The sequence below is a fragment of the Amblyomma americanum genome, chromosome 10 (genome assembly GCF_052857255.1).
Source record: "Amblyomma americanum isolate KBUSLIRL-KWMA chromosome 10, ASM5285725v1, whole genome shotgun sequence".
Classification (NCBI taxonomy): Eukaryota; Metazoa; Arthropoda; class Arachnida; order Ixodida; family Ixodidae; genus Amblyomma; species Amblyomma americanum.
Genome location: NC_135506.1, coordinates 143,576,559 through 143,595,641, shown reverse-complemented (window position 1 = coordinate 143,595,641; position 19,083 = coordinate 143,576,559). Strand labels below are relative to the sequence as shown.

General features: G+C 46.2%; 1 protein-coding gene across 11 annotated transcripts in view; it reads right to left on the bottom strand.

Annotated features, from left to right (window-relative positions):
- p38b (p38b MAP kinase) overlaps positions 1–19,083 on the bottom strand; it is a 210,742-nt gene that overhangs the window by 16,761 nt on the left and 174,898 nt on the right. For 6 of the 11 annotated variants that reach the window (XM_077639063.1, XM_077639062.1, XM_077639061.1 and 3 more), the window contains exon 12: positions 7,959–8,111. The exons of 4 other annotated variants lie outside the window; for them this stretch is intronic. In XM_077639063.1, coding sequence (XP_077495189.1) covers positions 7,960–8,111 — 152 coding nt within the window. In that variant the 3' untranslated portion in view covers position 7,959. The remainder of the gene's footprint in view (positions 1–7,958; positions 8,112–19,083) is intronic. One more of the 11 variants, XM_077639064.1, reaches the window with a different exon arrangement.

Genomic DNA, 19,083 nt, shown 5'->3' with positions numbered 1-19,083 from the left:
GCTGGCTTTCTGCAGCTGCCGCTGTTACATTGGCCATGCCTTGTGTTTTACGAAGCGCTTTGCTCACATCTGCTCTGTCCTTGGTCTTGTTTGCGCTGTTCTTTAAGCCCATGAAACTGGAAGTGTGACCGATTAATCGTACTTAATGCGAAGTGTCAGGGCGGGGAAAAAACATGCTTCATGCCTCTGTGTCGGATCAGCTACACCGGTCGAATCTGGATAAGGTTTCTATGTTCTGCACGCCTTCGGACCCTGCACGGCTTGCGGAGTGGAATCAAAAGAGTGTACCACAAGCTAACTCCAACACGTGTTGTCTACAAGAAGCAGTTTCAGGAAGGTTACACCGAAAGAACGTTCAAAGTTGCGGTGGCCGGCATTCAATGAGTGCGCAGAGACTGTGCATCTGGAACAGTCTTATCTCTAGCAACTTACTTGATATTTTTGTTGTTCAGTTATTCAACAATTGGTTCAGTGCTATGCTTACTTTGACAGAAACTTTTAGCTCTGACTTCAAAAATTTTTACTTCTTTTAATGCTGTGACTTAGTGTAGTTTGTGCTATATTGTAGACTTTGTAGATTAGAATCAGTGATACAGTCCTTACATTCTTTTTGTTCGTGCCTATACTTTTCTCACAGGCATCTGCATAAAAACTAGTATTTTTCTCTGAATCGTGCTGTGACAACTTTCAAGTAAAACACATGAAGAGCTTGCTTAAAATCAGTTGCTGGGCGAGTTGGTACTTCATGCTGACATTCACAGCGCAAGACGAACACGGACACGAGGGGAGACACCACGAAGCGCCGACTTCAACAAAAGTTTATTGCTGTGCGAGCGACTATATATGGTGTACAGCGGGCATGCGCAGCAACGAAAAGGTACAATCATGAGCATCTGGTAGCGGCGCCACATCGCAAGCGAACACATCATTGTCTGCACACGACAAAAAACAAAACAAAACAAAAAGCTAAAAAAAAACCTAAAAAGCAGTACGCGCACAAGAACGTCGAAGCCATAATACTCATTCCGAAATTCGCAAGATATGACGCTCCTTATCACTTAACAGCAATCATGGAGTGCTGACACAGTGATCCCTTTTTTTTGCAATCTCTCCAGCCTCAGCAATCTCCCTGGCTGTTTTGCTTATGTACTTGTGAAGGATGGTGGTTCCTCCCAAAGAAGGACCACGTTCCTTGCACTGTTGGCAATCACGGCAGTGTATGCCGAGATGACGAGATGCCCCGATGACGCTGTTGTTATGTTCCATGAGCCTCTCGTTGAGGCACCTGCCTGTTTGGCCAATGTAGGCTCGTCAAAAGAGTAGAAAACTGAGCTAGTTGGTTCATTCTTCTTGGTGGGAACAGCCGAAAAAAACCCAAAACGCAGACACAGAAAGGAACACACAGAACGTAGACGAGGCTGACTGTCAACTAAAATTTTTATTGGAAAATCAGCGCTTTTTGGTTCCTTGTCAAAAAGATCTTGCTTTTATCTCCCGTGGGGTTCGTTCAAGAAGGAAATTTCTTTTCTTGATAGAGAGATGGATGGTGTGCTGACGCACCGCTGTCCTGTTTCCCGTATCGCCAATGCCTCCAGGATCTCACGTGTCAATTTGTCTGCATACCTTTTCATGACTTGAACTTCATGCAACTTGGGCTCACACTTGCGCACTTGTTTGCCTTTTTTATTTTCTTTACAATCTCTACAATGCAGGGCTAGATTGCTGCTTGGGGCACCTGATAGCGATGATGCATGTTCTCTTATCCTATCATTAAGGCACCTTCCCGTCTGTCCTATATATTGTTTTCCACAGGCCAGAGGGATATTATAAACCACACCTTTAACACACTCGCTGAATCTTGTTCGGTGTGCGATCTGGCATTGCTGCTTCTTTTGCCTGTTGACTCGAGCACACATGCTCATTGCCTTGTTCGGTGCAGAGCAAACAACCCGGACCCCGTGCCTCTTGCCAATCTTCATGAGGTTGTGGGTAAATCCATGAACATACAGAACCACAGCTAATTTCTCCCTTTCAATGCCTTCTTCATGTCCACCTTTCCTTTCTTGCACTCCTTTCACTTTCCGCAGCAAGCTTTCAGCTACGCTGCTAAGCATCAGAACGGGAAAGTCCGCATTTTTTAGCCTTTCGATCTGCCGCCGAAAACTTGTCTCCATCTGATGCTCACACGATTTCTTGAGAGCTGAAAAGAGCGCGGCACTCGATATTGCCCTTTTCACGGTCTTTGAATGGCTTGATGAAAAAGGGAGAAACTGTTTCTTTGCCCTAGGCTCGTACCTCCAACATAAGTGTTCGGGTTGGAATTCAAGGCGTAAGTCCAGGAATTGCAGCGAATCCTTGGGTGGAAGCTCGTGGGTGAATTTCAACTCTGGGCAGGTTCGGTGAAAGGTCTCCAGTACGCTATCCTTGAGTCGCTCAAAGTCTGTTGAATCCTCTGTTCTGCACAGAACCAAGAAATCATCAACATAACGAAAAATCCGTGTGACGCTTTTTTTTTTCACAGATTCTTGTATTCTCTTGTCGCATGCGGCCAGGTACAAGTCACTGAGTATTGGTGCTACCTTAGAGCCGATGCTGACGCCTCTTTTTTGGACGAACAAGGAATCCCCATGAGCGACGATCGTAGAGCCAAGATAAGCGCGCAGCAGCTCTAGGAACCCTTCCACCGACACTCCGGCCGAGTTTTGAAATGAAATAACTCCCTGCTCTTCAATGGTTTCTCTAAGTATGGTCATCAGTTTCTTGTGCGGAATTGAATAATACATTTCTTCGATGTCAATCAAGAACCCGTACATTTCGGTCGTTTTGAACCCTTTTATCTCAGACGTTACTTCTTCAGACTTCCAGATTCTAAAAGGATCTTCTACACTCAACAGGGAAAGTTGCTTGAACAAGTGCTCTGACACCAGCTTCTGCCACGTGTCTGCTTCTGAAACGATGGCGCGGAAGGGGGTACCGATTTTGTGTTTTTGCGTTGAAAAACACCGACAAGGTGCCAATCTTGGTAGATTCTACCTTGGAATACAAACAGCTCATATTATTCTGTTCAAGAAGCACCTTGACTCTTCTTTTAGCTTGCTTCAGTTCTTTCTTCTCGACCTTGCGGAAATTTTTGTTGATGGCTTCTAATGCTCTTGTGTTGTAGCTACCGGAACCGAGCACTACAAAGCTGCCCTCTTTATCTGAAAGACGTAACTTTAAGTTATTCTCCTTAAGCTCTTTTACGGTCTTTTCAAAACTATGCTTACAATGTCCGCGTTCCTTTGAACGGGCCAAGACGTCAACACCTTCAGCCACAATTTGGCTAACGTCCTCTTCATTCGCTCTTGTTGCGACATGCCTGATAATGGCGAGCTTCTCTGCGGCGTGAAGTTTTGGGGGTAAGGCAAATTTAGGACCAAGTTCCAGTACTTCTTTTGAAGAACGTGAAAGCTGCACAGCTCCTATTGTAACTACTAAGTTCTTGCTTGTCGTAACATGCTTCTTCCGGCCTTGCATACATATTTTCAAACTCGGTAGGAACCAAACATTCCACATGTGCTCCGTACTAAACCTAGCGTTGGCCAAATGAAAACAATGCGATTTTTCATCGCAACACCTCACCTTGAGGAAGCCGGTGAATAAGCGGATCAGTCGCCACAACTCAGCTCTGATGATCTTCAAAACTCTCCTTGCGTGTCCTTCGGAGAGCGAAAATTCTCCAAATATTGGCTTCAAATCTTCACAAAGTAAGTTCTTCTTGATGCAACGTGAATAGAAGCGGGCACGACAGGTGAAGAAAGCGATGTGATGGCACAATTGTTGTGGATCCAAAAGATGCGGGTAACACAAAGAAAGGCTCAGAGTGCTAGAGATGAACGTTAAAAGAGTAGAAAACTGAGCTAGTTGGTTCATTCTTCTTGGTGGGAACAGCCGAAAAAAACCCAAAAAGCAGACACAGAAAGGAACACACAGAACGTAGACGAGGCTGACTGTCAACTAAAATTTTTATTGAAAAATCCGCGCTTTTTGTTTCCTTGTCAAAAAAATCTTGCTTTTATCTCCCGTGGGGTTCGTTCAAGAAGGAAATTTCTTTTCTTGATAGAGAGATGGATGGTGTGCTGACGCACCGCTGTCCTGTTTCCCGTATCGCCAATGCCTCCAGGATCTCACGTGTCAATTTGTCTGCATACCTTTTCATGACTTGAACTTCATGCAACTTGGGCTCACACTTGCACACTTGTTTACCTTTTTTGTTTTCTTTACAATCTCTGCAATGCAGGGCTAGATTGCTGCTTGGGGCACCTGATAGCGATGATGCATGTTCTCTTATCCTATCATTAAGGCACCTTCCCGTCTGTCCTATATATTGTTTTCCACAGGCCAGAGGGATATTATAAACCACACCTTTAACACACTCGCTGAATCTTGTTCGGTGTGCGATCTGGCATTGCTGCTTCTTTTGCCTGTTGACTCGAGCACACATGCTCATTGCCTTGTTCGGTGCAGAGCAAACAACCCGGACCCCGTGCCTCTTGCGAATCTTCATGAGGTTGTGGGTAAATCCATGAACATACGGAACCACAGCTCGATTCCGGAAGCTACAACACAAGAGCATTAGAAGCCATCAACAAAAATTTCCGCAAGGTCGAGAAGAAAGAACTGAAGCAAGCTAAAAGAAGAGTCAAGGTGCTTCTTGAACAGAATAATATGAGCCGTTTGTATTCCAAGGTAGAATCTACCAATATTTGCACCTTGTCGGTGTTTTTCAACTCAAAAACACACAAAATCGGTACCCCCTTCCGCGCCATCGTTTCAGAAGCAGACACGTGGCAGAAGCTGGTGTCAGAGCACTTGTTCAAGCAACTTTCCCTGTTGAGGGTAGAAGATCCTTTTAGAATCTGGAAGTCTGAAGAAGTAACGTCTGAGATAAAAGGGTTCAAAACGACCGAAATGTACGGGTTCTCGATTGACATCAAAGAAATGTATTATTCAATTCCGCACAAGAAACTGATGACCATGCTTAGAGAAACCATTGAAGAGCAGGGAGTTATTTCATTTCAAAACTCGGCCGGAGTGTCGGTGGAAGGGTTCCTAGAGCTGCTGCGCGCTTATCTTGGCTCTACGATCGTCGCTCATGGGGATTCCTTGTTCGTCCAAAAAAGAGGCGTCAGCATCGGCTCTAAGGTAGCACCACTACTCAGTGACTTGTACCTGGCCGCATGCGACAAGAGAATACAAGAATCTGTGAAAGAAAATAGCGTCACACGGATTTTTCGTTATGTTGATGATTTCTTGGTTCTGTGCAGAACAGAGGATTCAACAGACTTTGAGCGACTCAAGGATAGCGTACTGGAGACCTTTCACCGAACCTGCCCAGAGTTGAAATTCACCCACGAGCTTCCAGCCAAGGATTCGCTGCAATTCCTGGACTTACGCCTTGAATTCCAACCCGGACACTTATGTTGGAGGTACGAGCCTAGGGCGAAGAAACAGTTTCTCCCTTTTTCATCAAGCCATTCAAAGACCGTGAAAAGGGCAATATCGAGTGCCGCGCTCTTTTCAGCTCTGAAGAAATCGTGTGAGCATCAGATGGAGACAAGTTTTCGGCGGCAGATCGAAAGGCTAAAAAATGCGGACTATCCCGTTCTGATGCTTAGCAGCGTAGCTGAAAGCTTGCTGCGGAAAGTGAAAGGAGTGCAAGAAAGGAAAGGTGGACATGAAGAAGGCATTGAAAGGGAGAAATTAGCTGTGGTTCTGTATGTTCATGGATTTACCCACAACCTCATGAAGATTGGCAAGAGGCACGGGGTCCGGGTTGTTTGCTCTGCACCGAACAAGGCAATGAGCATGTGTGCTCGAGTCAACAGGCAAAAGAAGCAGCAATGCCAGATCGCACACCGAACAAGATTCAGCGAGTGTGTTAAAGGTGTGGTTTATAATATCCCTCTGGCCTGTGGAAAACAATATATAGGACAGACGGGAAGGTGCCTTAATGATAGGATAAGAGAACATGCATCATCGCTATCAGGTGCCCCAAGCAGCAATCTAGCCCTGCATTGCAGAGATTGTAAAGAAAACAAAAAAGGCAAACAAGTGCTCAAGTGTGAGCCCAAGTTGCATGAAGTTCAAGTCATGAAAAGGTATGCAGACAAATTGACACGTGAGATTCTGGAGGCATTGGCGATACGGGAAACAGGACAGCGGTGCGTCAGCACACCATCCATCTCTCTATCAGAAGAAATTTCCTTCTTGAACGAACCCCACGGGAGATAAAAGCAAGATCTTTTTGACAAGGAAACAAAAAGCGCGGATTTTCCAATAAAATTTTAGTTGACAGTCAGCCTCGTCTACGTTCTGTGTGTTCCTTTCTGTGTCTGCGTTTTGGGTTTTTTTCGGCTGTTCCCACCAAGTAGGCTCGTCCACAGGGCAATGGAATCGAGTACACCACGTTTCTCGCGCACTTCACAAATGGCTGCCTGTGCCTAACAGCACAGGAATTGCTGACAGAGACGGCGGAATTCACCTTTTTGCATAGTTTAGTGAGTTTCTCAGGTGCGGAAAAGACCACATGAACTCCTGCTCTTTTTCCTATTTTTTTGAGCTGGTGGGCAATGGTGTGCATGTACGGCAATACCGTCATATTCTTTCTCCAACCTCTGTCAGCTCCGTCTTGGTTACGAACCACTTCCCTGCTCTCTTTGAGCAAGCTCTCTGCAACCGCTAACAAGAGCGTGCCTGGATAGCCAGAGCTGCTCAACCTGGTCACCTGGTTAAGGAACGCAGACTCCAGTCTATGCTCGCACGATTTCTCGAGAGCACTGCAAAAGCATGACTTAACAATCGCACGTTTCACTAGTTTTGAGTGGGCTGAAACAAAAGGAAGAACAGGTTCGTTTCCTCGCGGTTCATAAGCCCAGCACAAAAATAAATACCCAAGTCAAGAAATTTGATGAATCTGTTCACAGCCAGTTCATGCGTTAAGATTAGTGGTTGAAGGCATTCAGAAAACAAAGACAGAACACTAAACAAGTTTGCCTGATTGGACTATCTTGTGTGCCGGTGAAAACGAGAAAATCATCCACATATCTGAAGATGCCTACAACACTGGACCCTTCACTTCTACGCTTCAATTCCCGGTCCCGCTCCGCTAGAAAAATGTCGCTCAAAACCGGAGCAACGCAGGAGCCAATGCATATTCCGTTTTTTTGAGTGACGATGGTGCCTTCCCAAACTGCGAATGTTGACTTAAGGTAAGTTGAAAGCAATTCCAGGAAATTATCGACAGATAAACCACTACTGTTTTGAAACGGAATCACCCCATGTCTGTCTATGCAGTTCCTTACACCGGTCAGTAGGCTGTCCTGCGGGATCGAATAATAAAGGTCTTTAATGTCGACTGAGAAAGCAGACAGGTTCGCCTTGGGCCTGTCCTTAAGAAATCGGATCACCTCGTCAGAGTTCTTCACCTTGAAAGGGTCGTCAACGGTAAGAGCCTTTAAATTTTGCTGCAGAAACCTTGCAAGCGACTTCTGCCAAGTTCCATTTTCAGAGATAATTACCCGCAGAGGGCAGTCCACTTTATGAGTTTTTGCAGCAAAGAAAAGGTCCAAGCTTACCTTTTCCGCCTTGTCTATGGATTTAACAAGCTTATCCAAATTCATGGAGCTGCAGCATAACCTTTTTGCCGCACTCTTTACACGCTCTAGACGTACGTCATTTCTTCTATCAACACCGAGTACACAGCTTCCTCTGCTCTCGCTTTATACATGACCTCCGAAAGCACCACAAAGCCCCCTTCCTTGTCGGCGGTAAGGAGTGCTAAGGAATTATCCCGCAAATAAGAGACAGTTCTCTGGATGGGCAATCTATGCGGCTGGATTTTACACCGAGATATAACATCTACACCCTCCAAGAGGCGTCTCCCATCCTCAGACCCAGAGGCAAGACTTGACACCTGCCTCACCATGGCCAAACGTTCCGCGGTTGTCTTCCTTGGCTCCACAGCGAACTTGGGTCCGCAGCTGAGCACTTGTCGCACATAAGACGGTAGCTGGACATCACCGACAATGTGGACAGTATTCCCGTGAACCGGCACCCTTGGTGGAAGCATCCTGCGAAGCGAAGGAAGCGCTTGTTGCCATAGAAATTCCGTCGTCCTGTCAACTTCGAGGGAGAGTTTCCGCCAACGGAAAGCAGCGCTCGCAGGGCTCACGCCTGAGGCAGACCACAACCAAAGATGGTCTTTGAGGAGACGGGCTTGTCGTTGCCATTCCGAGCGCAAGAGTTTGCACATCCTTGTGCTGTGATTACTTGGCGGTGCCAAGACGCCTGAGAAACTCTATAAACTATGCAAAAAGGTGAATTCCGCCGTCTCTGTCAGCAATTCCTGCGCTGTTAGGCACAGGCAGCCATTTGTGAAGTGCGCGAGAAACGTGGTGTACTCGATTCCATTGCCCTGTGGACGAGCCTACATTGGCCAAACAGGCAGGTGCCTCAACGAGAGGCTCATGGAACATAACAACAGCGTCATCGGGGCATCTCGTCATACACTGCCGTGATTGCCAACAGTGCAAGGAACGTGGTCCTTCTTTGGGAGGAACCACCATCCTTCACAAGTACATAAGCAAAACAGCCAGGAAGATTGCTGAGGCTGGAGAGATTGCAAAAAAAAAGGGATCACTGTGTCAGCACTCCATCATTGCTGTTAAGTGATAAGGAGCGTCATATCTTGTGAATTTCGGAATGAGTATTATGGCTTCGACGTTCTTGTGCGCGTACTGCTTTTTAGGTTTTTTTAGCTTTTTGTTTTTCCTTTTTTTGTCGTGTGCAGAAAATGATGTGTTCGCTTGCGATGTGGCGCCGCTACCAGATGCTCATGATTGTACCTTTTCGTTGCTGCGCATGCCCGCTGTACACCATATATAGTCGCTCGCACAGCAATAACTTTGTTGAAGTCGGCTCTTTGTGGTGTCTCCCCTCGTGTCCGTGTTCGTCTTGCGCTGTGAATGTCAACATGAAGAGCGAGTCCAATTCAGACCGCTTGCATTGACCAACACATGCGATCATTGGAGACAGGTGCCGTGTTGGGAAAGAGCAAAAGTGTCCCTGCCTTTTTTTTGCATGTGCATGCTATTAAATGTCTACTGCCTTATATATCAACATTGCAATCGGCATGCTTGAACTGCAGAAACATCAGCCTCTGCGAAAGTATGGGACCTGTATTGATATCTGCAGCATTAGACTGCAGCACTGAGATCCCTTGGGTCATAACAAGAAAACGAACAGAATGCAAAGCTAATCACAAAGTGATTAAAGGAGGGAAAAACGTCAGGGTGCTTGCCAGCGTTTAGACAAGAGGACTTGTCTTCATCGTCCCCCTGATGAAGACAAGTCCTCTTGTCGAAACGTTGGCAAGCACCCCGACGTTTTTCCCTCTTTTAATCACTTTGTGATTATCAAGAACCATCTGACCAGCCTCTCTCTACCATAGAAATGCAAAGCTGCGAGATCCCTTTGGTCATAACAAGAAACCGAACAGAATGCAAATCTGGTGTAATGACCTTTGCAAAAAATATGAATGTTATTTTTGAAAACCACTCTCACAGGGGCAGTTCCACTTGATCGCCATAGACCCTTTCCAGGTTGATTTTTTGATCGAAAATAAGAATGGTCGCTGCTACATGGACCAACCATGCACCTGGACACATCTGGTTGTGCTCACTCAGCGTGACATTGCATACAACCACCAACAATCGCGATGTGCGGATCACAGTCGACTGGTTCTGGATCGAGTAAAATAGCAATTGAAAGTTTCCATGCAGGAGCAAAACAAATCATAATCGAACTCTACAATTCATTCAAAATGGCCAAGAATCGGTGCTTGATTCAAGTTCATAATGTGGATAGTGGACATCCAATTTGACTTTTCTTTTTGACTTCTTCAGCACAATGAACAGAATACTAATAGCAGACTGGATCTGGTAGTACGCATCGTTGGTCTAGGATTTTCTATGAACAGTGCTAGGCCTGCAAGTTAGTGTGTGTCAGCTGACCAGGCAGTTTTTAGACAAAAGTGCTCTCAAAGCAATGAGCATGTTGAAATGGAAGGTCGTAGCCGCACCAGGCATTACCCCTCGAGACCAGTGGGCGCCGGACCCCCCCCCCTCCGCACAACGACCTCAGAGGGGATTGTATACCCTTGTCGGAAAGTGGAGTCGTCATCCCCCTCGCAGAGGAAGGAGAAAGGGAAGGCCCGGGAAGGTCGTGGAGGGGGGCTGAGAGATGGGGTAGCGGCGACGACCTACTGAGCACATCATCTAAAGACCGCTTCTGCTTTTCGCTACAGATTCCTGCTCTGCTCTGCAGCATCCAAGACAAGCGCCCTGCCCTGCGATACGTGCCAACAGCGTCGGAAAACGTGGTCATCTGCAAGCCCGTTATCTGCTGTGGGGGCATCAGCATCGAAGGACAACGGCTATAAAAAAAACCAACGAGCGCCAGCGCATTTCACTTGGCAGCGGCGACGGCCTACTGTTCACATCATCTAAAGACCGCGTCTGCTTTTCGCTACAGGTTAGTTAGAAAATTGTTTCCTACATCTTGATCACTTTTGGTCGTTGCCACTGCCAATTGTTTGCCAATTGTTCTGCAAATTGATCCGCCAATTTTTCTTTCTGCTGAGCTGTTCTTGTTTCTGTGCACTTGTTTGCATTTTTGATAAAACAGCCTAGTGAATTTTTTTTCTTTATGGCTAAAGACATGGCAAAGGTTAGAGAAGATATTAGAAATGATTTATCGAAACTTAAAGAGGAACTTAGTAAGAAATCAAGGTTACGCGTGAATCACTTGAAAGAGAACTGCGAAACAAGGTCCGAGACCTTAGAGGCGAACAAATAGAACTGACTAAGAGCCTTGAACACGCACATGAAACTATTGAAGAACTGCAAAAAAAAACTGAATGCAGAGATTGCAAAAAATGCAAAATTGACAGATGAAAAGGCAACGATGGAGGCTAGATGTGTGACTTTGGCTGCTGAAAATGCAGAGCTTGAAAAGCGAGTAGTCCAACTTGAGCTATACTCAAGGAATACAAACATCGAGATACAGGGCGTTGTTAAGGAAGAAGGTGAAGATGTTGGGAAAATTGTGTCGAAAATCGGGAAAGCCATACATGAGCCAATTGCCGAAGGTGAGATCGAGTCTTGTCATCATGCCCCCACTCGGAACTCTGAGAAATTTAACATTATTGTTCGGTTCAGGTCCAGAGCGAAGTGTGATACAGTGCTGAGAAAGGCAAAAAAGTTGCGACTCACAAACCAAGACAATGGAATTGACAGTCCAGTACCGTTCTACGTAAACGAGCAACTCTGCCCTGCTTTGAAGAAATTGCTCAACATGGCTGTAAAACGAAAATATCTGCATAAGTGGAAGTCGGTCTGGATCTACAACGGCAGAGTCTTCGCTAAGCAAAGTGACGATTCATGCTCAGTAGAGATAACTCGTGAGCAAGACCTTCAGAAAATACAATGAACAGTACTGCTTTTCGTACTTGTTTTCCGTCAATAGTCATGAACTATCAAAACTTCGTTGTAGCCCAGAATATTTTCCTTCCGTCACCCACAGTGCATTCTGTTTTGCATCTTAATGTTCGTTCTGCGGTATGCAAAACAGAAGATCTGGAGCGTTTTTTTGGCCAACTTTCTTTCAAACCAGGCATAATAATGCTAACCGAGACTTGGTATTGTGATAACTCCGATGTTTTTAGCCCACAAGGATATAGGAAATCTTTTGTAAATCGTGCGGGCCGCTGAGGAGGTGGCGTCGCTCTTTGTCAAAACTGGTCATGATTGCGAGTTACTTTCTAATTTTTCTATATCAACTGACAATTGTGAAATTTTGACACTGAAATATAGAAACAAAATAGCTTCGGTTCTACACCGACCTCCAAGTGGAAACTTGCCGTCTTTCCTTGACTTTTTTGAAATGTTTTTAGATTATGTACACACCAATAACTTTCGTTTATTATGCAGAGGCGATTTCAACATTAACGTTCTACAAGGTACATCGATCACACGCGACTTCACCTCAAGGCTCTCTTCATCAGGTTTCATTAATATAACCACAACACCCACTCATGTCACACTGTCAACATCATCTGCTTTAGATCTGATAACGCTGAAACTGTAATCTCCAATGCGGGTTCAATTGCATGCGATATCAGTGTCCACTGCCCTGTATTCTAGTTTTATTATCCTCTTGACCACGCTAATACTTGTGCAGATAAAATGGTTACAGTGCAGCGTGTTTCAGATGTGGCAATATCTGCCTTCAGGCATGACATCAAGGCATGTGACTGGTCGTTTGTTCAGGATGCATGCAATGTTAACGACGCATATCAGAAATTTATGCAAGTATTTTTGCAACTTTATAAAAAACATTTTCCAATCAAAACAATGAAACCATCAAAAAAAGTCTGGAAACCCTGAAACCCGGAAGTCCGGAAAAATTATCTGAAAAACACCCTGAAGCTGCCTGGAAAGTGGTAAATAATCTAATAGGCCGGGATAAAAGGAAAGACGATTTACCTGATTACATTAAACATAATGAACGAGTACTTTCCGGTGTAGAGCTGGCGGATTTTTTTAACAAATATTTTGTTAATATAGCTAAGCCAAACAATCCCTCGCTGTTACGGCATAATAAGTCGGCTTCGAATTCTGTTGATAGCCTCTTTCTTACTCCCACAGATGAGATAGAAGTATATACAACATTCATGTCACTAAAAAACAGTAGATCATTAAATATAGACAATTTGCAAATCAAGCCAATAAAAGAAGTCATTCAGATCATTGCTCCAGTACATAGTTATATCTTTAACCTTGCCAATGACGTTGGCGAATTTCCCAGTGCCATGAAAAAAGCTAGAGTGTCGGTGTTGTATTTTTTATTTATTTATATACAATACTGCCAGTCTCAGTAAGAGACCTTAACAGGTGGGCAACCAGTACAATATAATGTTCAAAACACAAAAGAGAAATTACAAGCAGATCAACAAAAAGAGAACTCTTACAATACGTGTTACATAACTACTAGTAAGCAGGTTACTAAAGAATATCTTTAAGAATCTATTTAAAGGCGGTGATACGAAAGAACCCACAAACTATCGACCTATATCTATTCTGCCCGTGTTCTCGAAGGGCTTTGTAAATATTTTATACATGAGATTAATTAACCTTTTCAATAGAATAGGCGTTATTTCGGATGCGCAGTATGATTTCAGAAAGGGAAGGTCAACAGTGTCAGCACTCCAGATGCTAAAAGAACACATTATCCAAAATGTTGAAAACCGACAAATTACTCCTTGGGTTGTTTATAGACTTTAGCAAGGCTTTTGACTCTCTTCATCATATTTTAACTGAAAAACTCTTAATAAATGGCGTTCGTAGTAAACCTATTCAGCTATTCAAGTCATATTTGGAAAACAGATCACAATGCGTTTGTATTAACAATCGAATGTCATCCCCATCACAGATATCAAATGGCATCCCGCAAGGAAGTGTGTTAGGTCCTCTTTTATTTAATCTGTTTATTAACGACATGGTTTGTGTCGACACAACAGTTAATTTCGTTATATATGCTGATGATTGCAATATTCTCCTTTCAGGTACCGATGCAAATAATTTAGTGATCAGATGTAATCATTTGCTTGAAAAAACTGGTCATTGGTCACAATCAAATCAGCTTAAAATCAATCCTAAAAAAACAAAGGTCATGCTTTTCCGGGCTCGAAATAAAGTATTCGTTTTAGATCAACCAATTAAATTTGATGGACAGGATATTGAAGTGGTTGAGCACCACAAGATTCTTGGCGTTACATTCTCCTCATATTTAACATGGGATTTACACGTTGAGAATTTATGTAAGAAGCTTTCCTCTGCAACTGGGGCAATATCACGTACACGCGCTATTCTTCCGGTAAAAATAAAACTTCAAATATATTACCCTTCGTTTACCTCACAAACTAATTGCTGCAGCTTGGTGTCGCTAACAACAACTAAACAGAACCTAAACGAAATTCTCGTGCTACAAAAAAAAGGCTATTCATATATTTCGTCTAGATTATCTATCTTTCACCCTACATTTTTTCCAGCAGTACAAAATTCTTCATGTAAACTGCATGTATGAATACAGACTCTTACACTCACATTACTTTTCACCTGTCAGCTTTCGGTCACATTTAGCAATTACTGGTCCATTGCAGCATCACACTAACATCCTAAACACACGCAGTAAAGACACACGGCTCGTACCCTTTTTCCGCACCGATTACAAGCTCCAGTCTTTACGTCACAATCTTCCGTCCGTATTAAACAAATATCAACATATCAAATGTTTGACACCTGTTCAACTGCTACAGCTTTTCTCCAATTTGTAATGCAGTTTTTTTTCGCTATTCTTTACAGTTTCCCTCCAATTGCTCACTAAGATGCCTTCCCATTATTAATGCGATTTGTGTCAATCTGTAACAAAAAATGCAGTCTTTGTGTACATTTTCTATCGACTTACCTGCAAGTGTTTATTTTTTGTAAAGCTGAATATTTCATGTTAACATTTTTTTTCATCATTATTATTAGTATTATCATTTAGTGGTCCCGTCTATGCTGCCTTGTAAGGGTTGCCTGGGCCTCGTCAAGCTGTTCGATTACAGCTTCTAGCCCGGGCGACCCACCAGACTCTCTGGTAAATAAAGATCAAGTTCAGTTCAGTTCAGTTCAGTTCAGTGTTGTTGACTGGCTGTGGTCGGTGATGTAGCGTGCTGCCTTTTCTCCCCATGAAATAAACGGCGGCGGCCGTATTGCAGAAAAAGAATGTCTGTGGTGGTGAGTGATCAATAACGTCCATAGGATCACTCCGTTACTACAGAGTATAAGACAGGCTTCGGCACGAAAAGCGTGGCCCACGTTTGGTTACCAACAGTTCCCACCGCCACATTAGCCGCACCAGCTTGCGAATGCGGCGCGGTGGCACAGCACCTTAGCGGTTGGCAGCGCCGCCTCGTGGTGGCTGCAGGAAGGCACCACCGCTGTGACCTCGCGAGTGCGCACCCTCGGCACACTAGCCAGTTTATCCTACGCACTACAGTATATCTTTGGAGATTGTTGTGATCGGAGGCCCCGACAGCGGGAACAGACGAGCCCGGCAGGCGCCATCGAACTATGTTTGACCAAAGGTGCTGTCGTCCTGAGAAGAGGATTAGGAACGGCTCCTGGCGACGGTGAGCTGTGACGACAGGCCTCTCATCCCTTCGTCCGGAGTATGGAATGCGGTATTTCTCCCGAACTGCGCCCTCACGTGGACCGGCAGATAGACCCGAACAAAGGCGCCGGACCCGCCTCACTCGCTTGCACTTGCGCGGCCAGACAAAGCGGGGGCGGACACGGCTGATTCATCTTACCCTCTGGAATGCCCGGGGCCATCAGGACGCATCTTTCCACGGAGGGAATCACCGCCTACAAAGCCAACGACCTTTTGCACATGATCAACCCGTCAGAAACCACATCCCAGGATGCCTCTTTCCCACGGAGGGGGTCACCGCCTGCTAAGCCAACGACCTTATGCACCTGCTCAACCGGTCGGAAACAGCATTCCAGGACCTCAAGGCGCCAGGATTCCTTATCGCCTGTGCACGTGTTTGTGGGGGCGGAGCGGTCTTGGGGTTAGGGAAGAGACTATGAAGAGTGTGTCTGCCCATTGGACGCCTGATCAGCCACCGGTTTCCCTAGCTAGGTGCCTAGGGAATATCCACTGTATTTAAGCCGCGATTTGGCTGGTTTCACGGCACTTCATCTCTGACTTTTGGTCTCCCTGCTTCTCTTGTAAATATGTAAATAAACCTTCAAGTTTACCAACCCTCCTGAAGGCTTCCCTCCGTCGTCTGCAGAGTTCATCGTCATGCGGTGAAGACCTCGGTCCCGATACCCAAGCATATCAACTGGTTGGCAGCGGTGGGATGGTCTGCGCCTGGTCCTGACTCTGGTATGGTAAGTGCGCGGTCTTTCTCTTGGAGCATTGCCAGGTTTTACAACTTTGGAAAATTGTTAGCCTAGGTAATCGAAGGTTGGTATGAGGCAGCCGGGGCTCCTCTGACCACGTGAGTAGAGACTTGCCGTTGCTTAAATAGTCATGGACTGGAAGCTGCGCAAACCAGACCTAGTTCTCGTATGCGGGGAATTGGGCATTGATTGTGGGTCGATCCGTAGAAAACCTGAATTGATTAGGGCAATTGAGGATTTCGGTGCGGACGAGGAGGAGATAGTAGAATGTTGGGAGCTAATTAAGAGAAGTTGGAGAAGGAAAAGGAACAAGAGAAGCGAGAGGATGAACAAAAGAAGCGAGAGGATGAAGAAAAAAGGAAGCGCGAAGAGCACGAAAGGAAGCGCGAAGAGCAGGAAAGAGAGCATGAAAGAGAGATAAAAAAAAAACGGCTCGATCTACAGATAGCTCAGGCTGCACAGGCAGAACGCACTAGGCTAGAGGTGCCGAACACAGTGGCAAGCCAGGCAGCATCAAAAATAAAAATAAAGGACCTCTTGCAACCGTACAAACTTGGAGAGGACATAGGGCTCTTTCTCGTGAACTTTGAGCGGGCATGTGAAAGTTGCGAGTTCCCGACCGAGTCTTGGCCGCAGAAACTTCTGGCCATTCTTCCATGTGAGGCGGCCAAAGTACTCGCTCGTCTGGCAAAAGAAGAGGCGGCAGACTATACTAAAGTAAAGGTAGCACTCCTGAAAAAGTATCGCCTGTCCGCAGAGGCCTTTCGGCGCCGCTTCAGGGAAGCCAGAAAACAGCCTAATCAGTCATTTCCGGATTTTGCGTATAACCTTAAGGCAGACCTGAAGGAATGGCTAAAGGGAGAACAGGCTTACGGAACTCACGATAAAGTAATAGAGGTGATCTGCCTGGAGCAGTTTTTTGGTTCTTTGAGGGAAGAACTGCGCGTGTGGGTGCAGGACAGGCCAGGAAATAAAACCTTAGAAAGTGCAGCAGAGCTGGCCGAAGAGTTCCATGCCAAGCGCGTAGCAGAGGGTGCGCGTGCCCCCGTAAGCCCCAAAGTAGAAAAAAAATTTCCACGGATCCAGACAGGAGGGGCAGCAAGCCGCAACTGGGAGCGGAACGAGGGCCACAAAGCAGAATCAAGCATCCCCACAAAGGGGGCGACCGAAAAAGAGAGGGATAAGGCTTTTGAAGCCAGAAAGAAACCAGTGTGTTTCCGTTGTCACGAGCCCGGTCACTTCGCCCACGCTTGCAGGAAGCAGGAAATCGTTCTCTCCTTGGTGGAGGCGGGCGATGAGAACATGCGCCTGCTAAAGCCATACCTGAAAGACATGCAGGTTAATGGAAAACCGTGCCAGGTTCTGAGGGACTCCGTGGCCACCATAGACGTAATCCACCCCACGTATGTGAACGCAGCTGATTTTACTGGGGAATGTGCAGGGATTAGGCAGGTGGCCGAAGAGAATAGCGCGTGCTTGCCGATCGCACGAGTTAGAATAGAGGGCCCGTTTGGCGTTCTGGAAACGGAGGCAGCGGTATCACCGAATCTGCCGGAAAAATTTCCGTACCTCTTTTCAAATTGGTCGGAGCAGATGCTCCAAGAAGATGGTCGTAGTTTTGGCGATCGAACCGTCCAGGCGCTCACTTGTGCGAAGGCTCGCGAGATTGCAGCTGAAGTAAATCGTAGGAAGAACGAAGGCTCTCCCACGACGGGTCAGGCAGGGGCAAACCCAGGAGGCGATGCTTCTGAGACGAGCGGAGAGGCTCGCGGTAGGAACAGATGCAACGCCGAGTACAAGGACTCAAAGGGGGTCCAGTTCGATCAGCTCGTGGTGCCGCAGAAATACCGCGCAGGCATCCTTAAATTGTGCCATGGTAGGGGTTGGTCTTGCCACCTTGGAGTGAAGAAAACTAAAGCTAGGCTTCTACAGGAGTTTTATTGGCCTGGCTGCGTCAGGGATGTCAAGCAGTTTGTAAAGTCCTGCGACACCTGTCAGCGTGTCGGAAAGCCAGGGGATTTAAGGAAGGCTCCGATGAAGCTAGTGCCCGTAATTAGCGAACCCTTCCGTCGTTTGGTGGGGGACGTAGTCGGTCCTCTACCAGTGACTCAGTCGGGCTACCGCTACCGAAAAGGGCGGGAAAACGGGAATGCCGACGGTCTCAGTCATAGCTTTCCTGCATAATCTGGCGTAAAATGCCCTAGCGCTTGAGAAAAGCTACCGTATCATTTTTGGTTTTTGTTTTGCTTTTTTCTTGCTTCTCCGTACCTACCTCATTGCCGAAAAAAAAAAAGTTTCTTACCAAATTTCAGACACGTCTTTTGTGAAAAAAGGAAAAACAAAGAGGAACTAGTTTTGGTTCAGCAGACTTTCGGGCGTGAGCTGTTGGCGAGGGTTAAGTCATCCAAAATTTGCAGCCATATTGCTCTGTATTAAAGACCTCGCAATGTTCTGAGGCTGGCCGCGTGCGGCCTAGCCAGAGGTAGGGGCTGAGCTCAGATCTGATCGCTAATGCTCCGTTGAGGACCCTTGCCAGCTGTGCAGGTCAAGTGGACTGACTACTACGAGGCCGACTGGGACTCTGACGCCCATTCGTGGTGCACCGACCAGCTGCAACTACTTCGTGGCGTCTTCTTGGCAGCGGACGGATTGTTGTGATTGGAGGCCCCGACAGCGGGAACAGACGAGCCCGGCAGGCGCCATCGAACTATGTTTGACCAAAGGTGCTGTCGTCCTGAGAAGAGGATTAGGAACGGCTCCTGGCGACGGTGAGCTGTGACGACAGGCCTCTCATCCCTTCGTCCGGAGTATGGAATGCGGTATTTTTCCCGAACTGCGCCCTCACGTGGACCGGCAGAAAGACCCGAACAAAGGCGCCGGACCCGCCTCGCTCGCTTGCACTTGCGCGGCCAGACAAAGCGGGGGCGGACACGGCTGATTCATCTTACCCTCTGGAATGCCCGGGGCCGTCAGGACGCATCTTTCCACGGAGGGAATCACCGCCTACAAAGCCAACGACCTTATGCACATG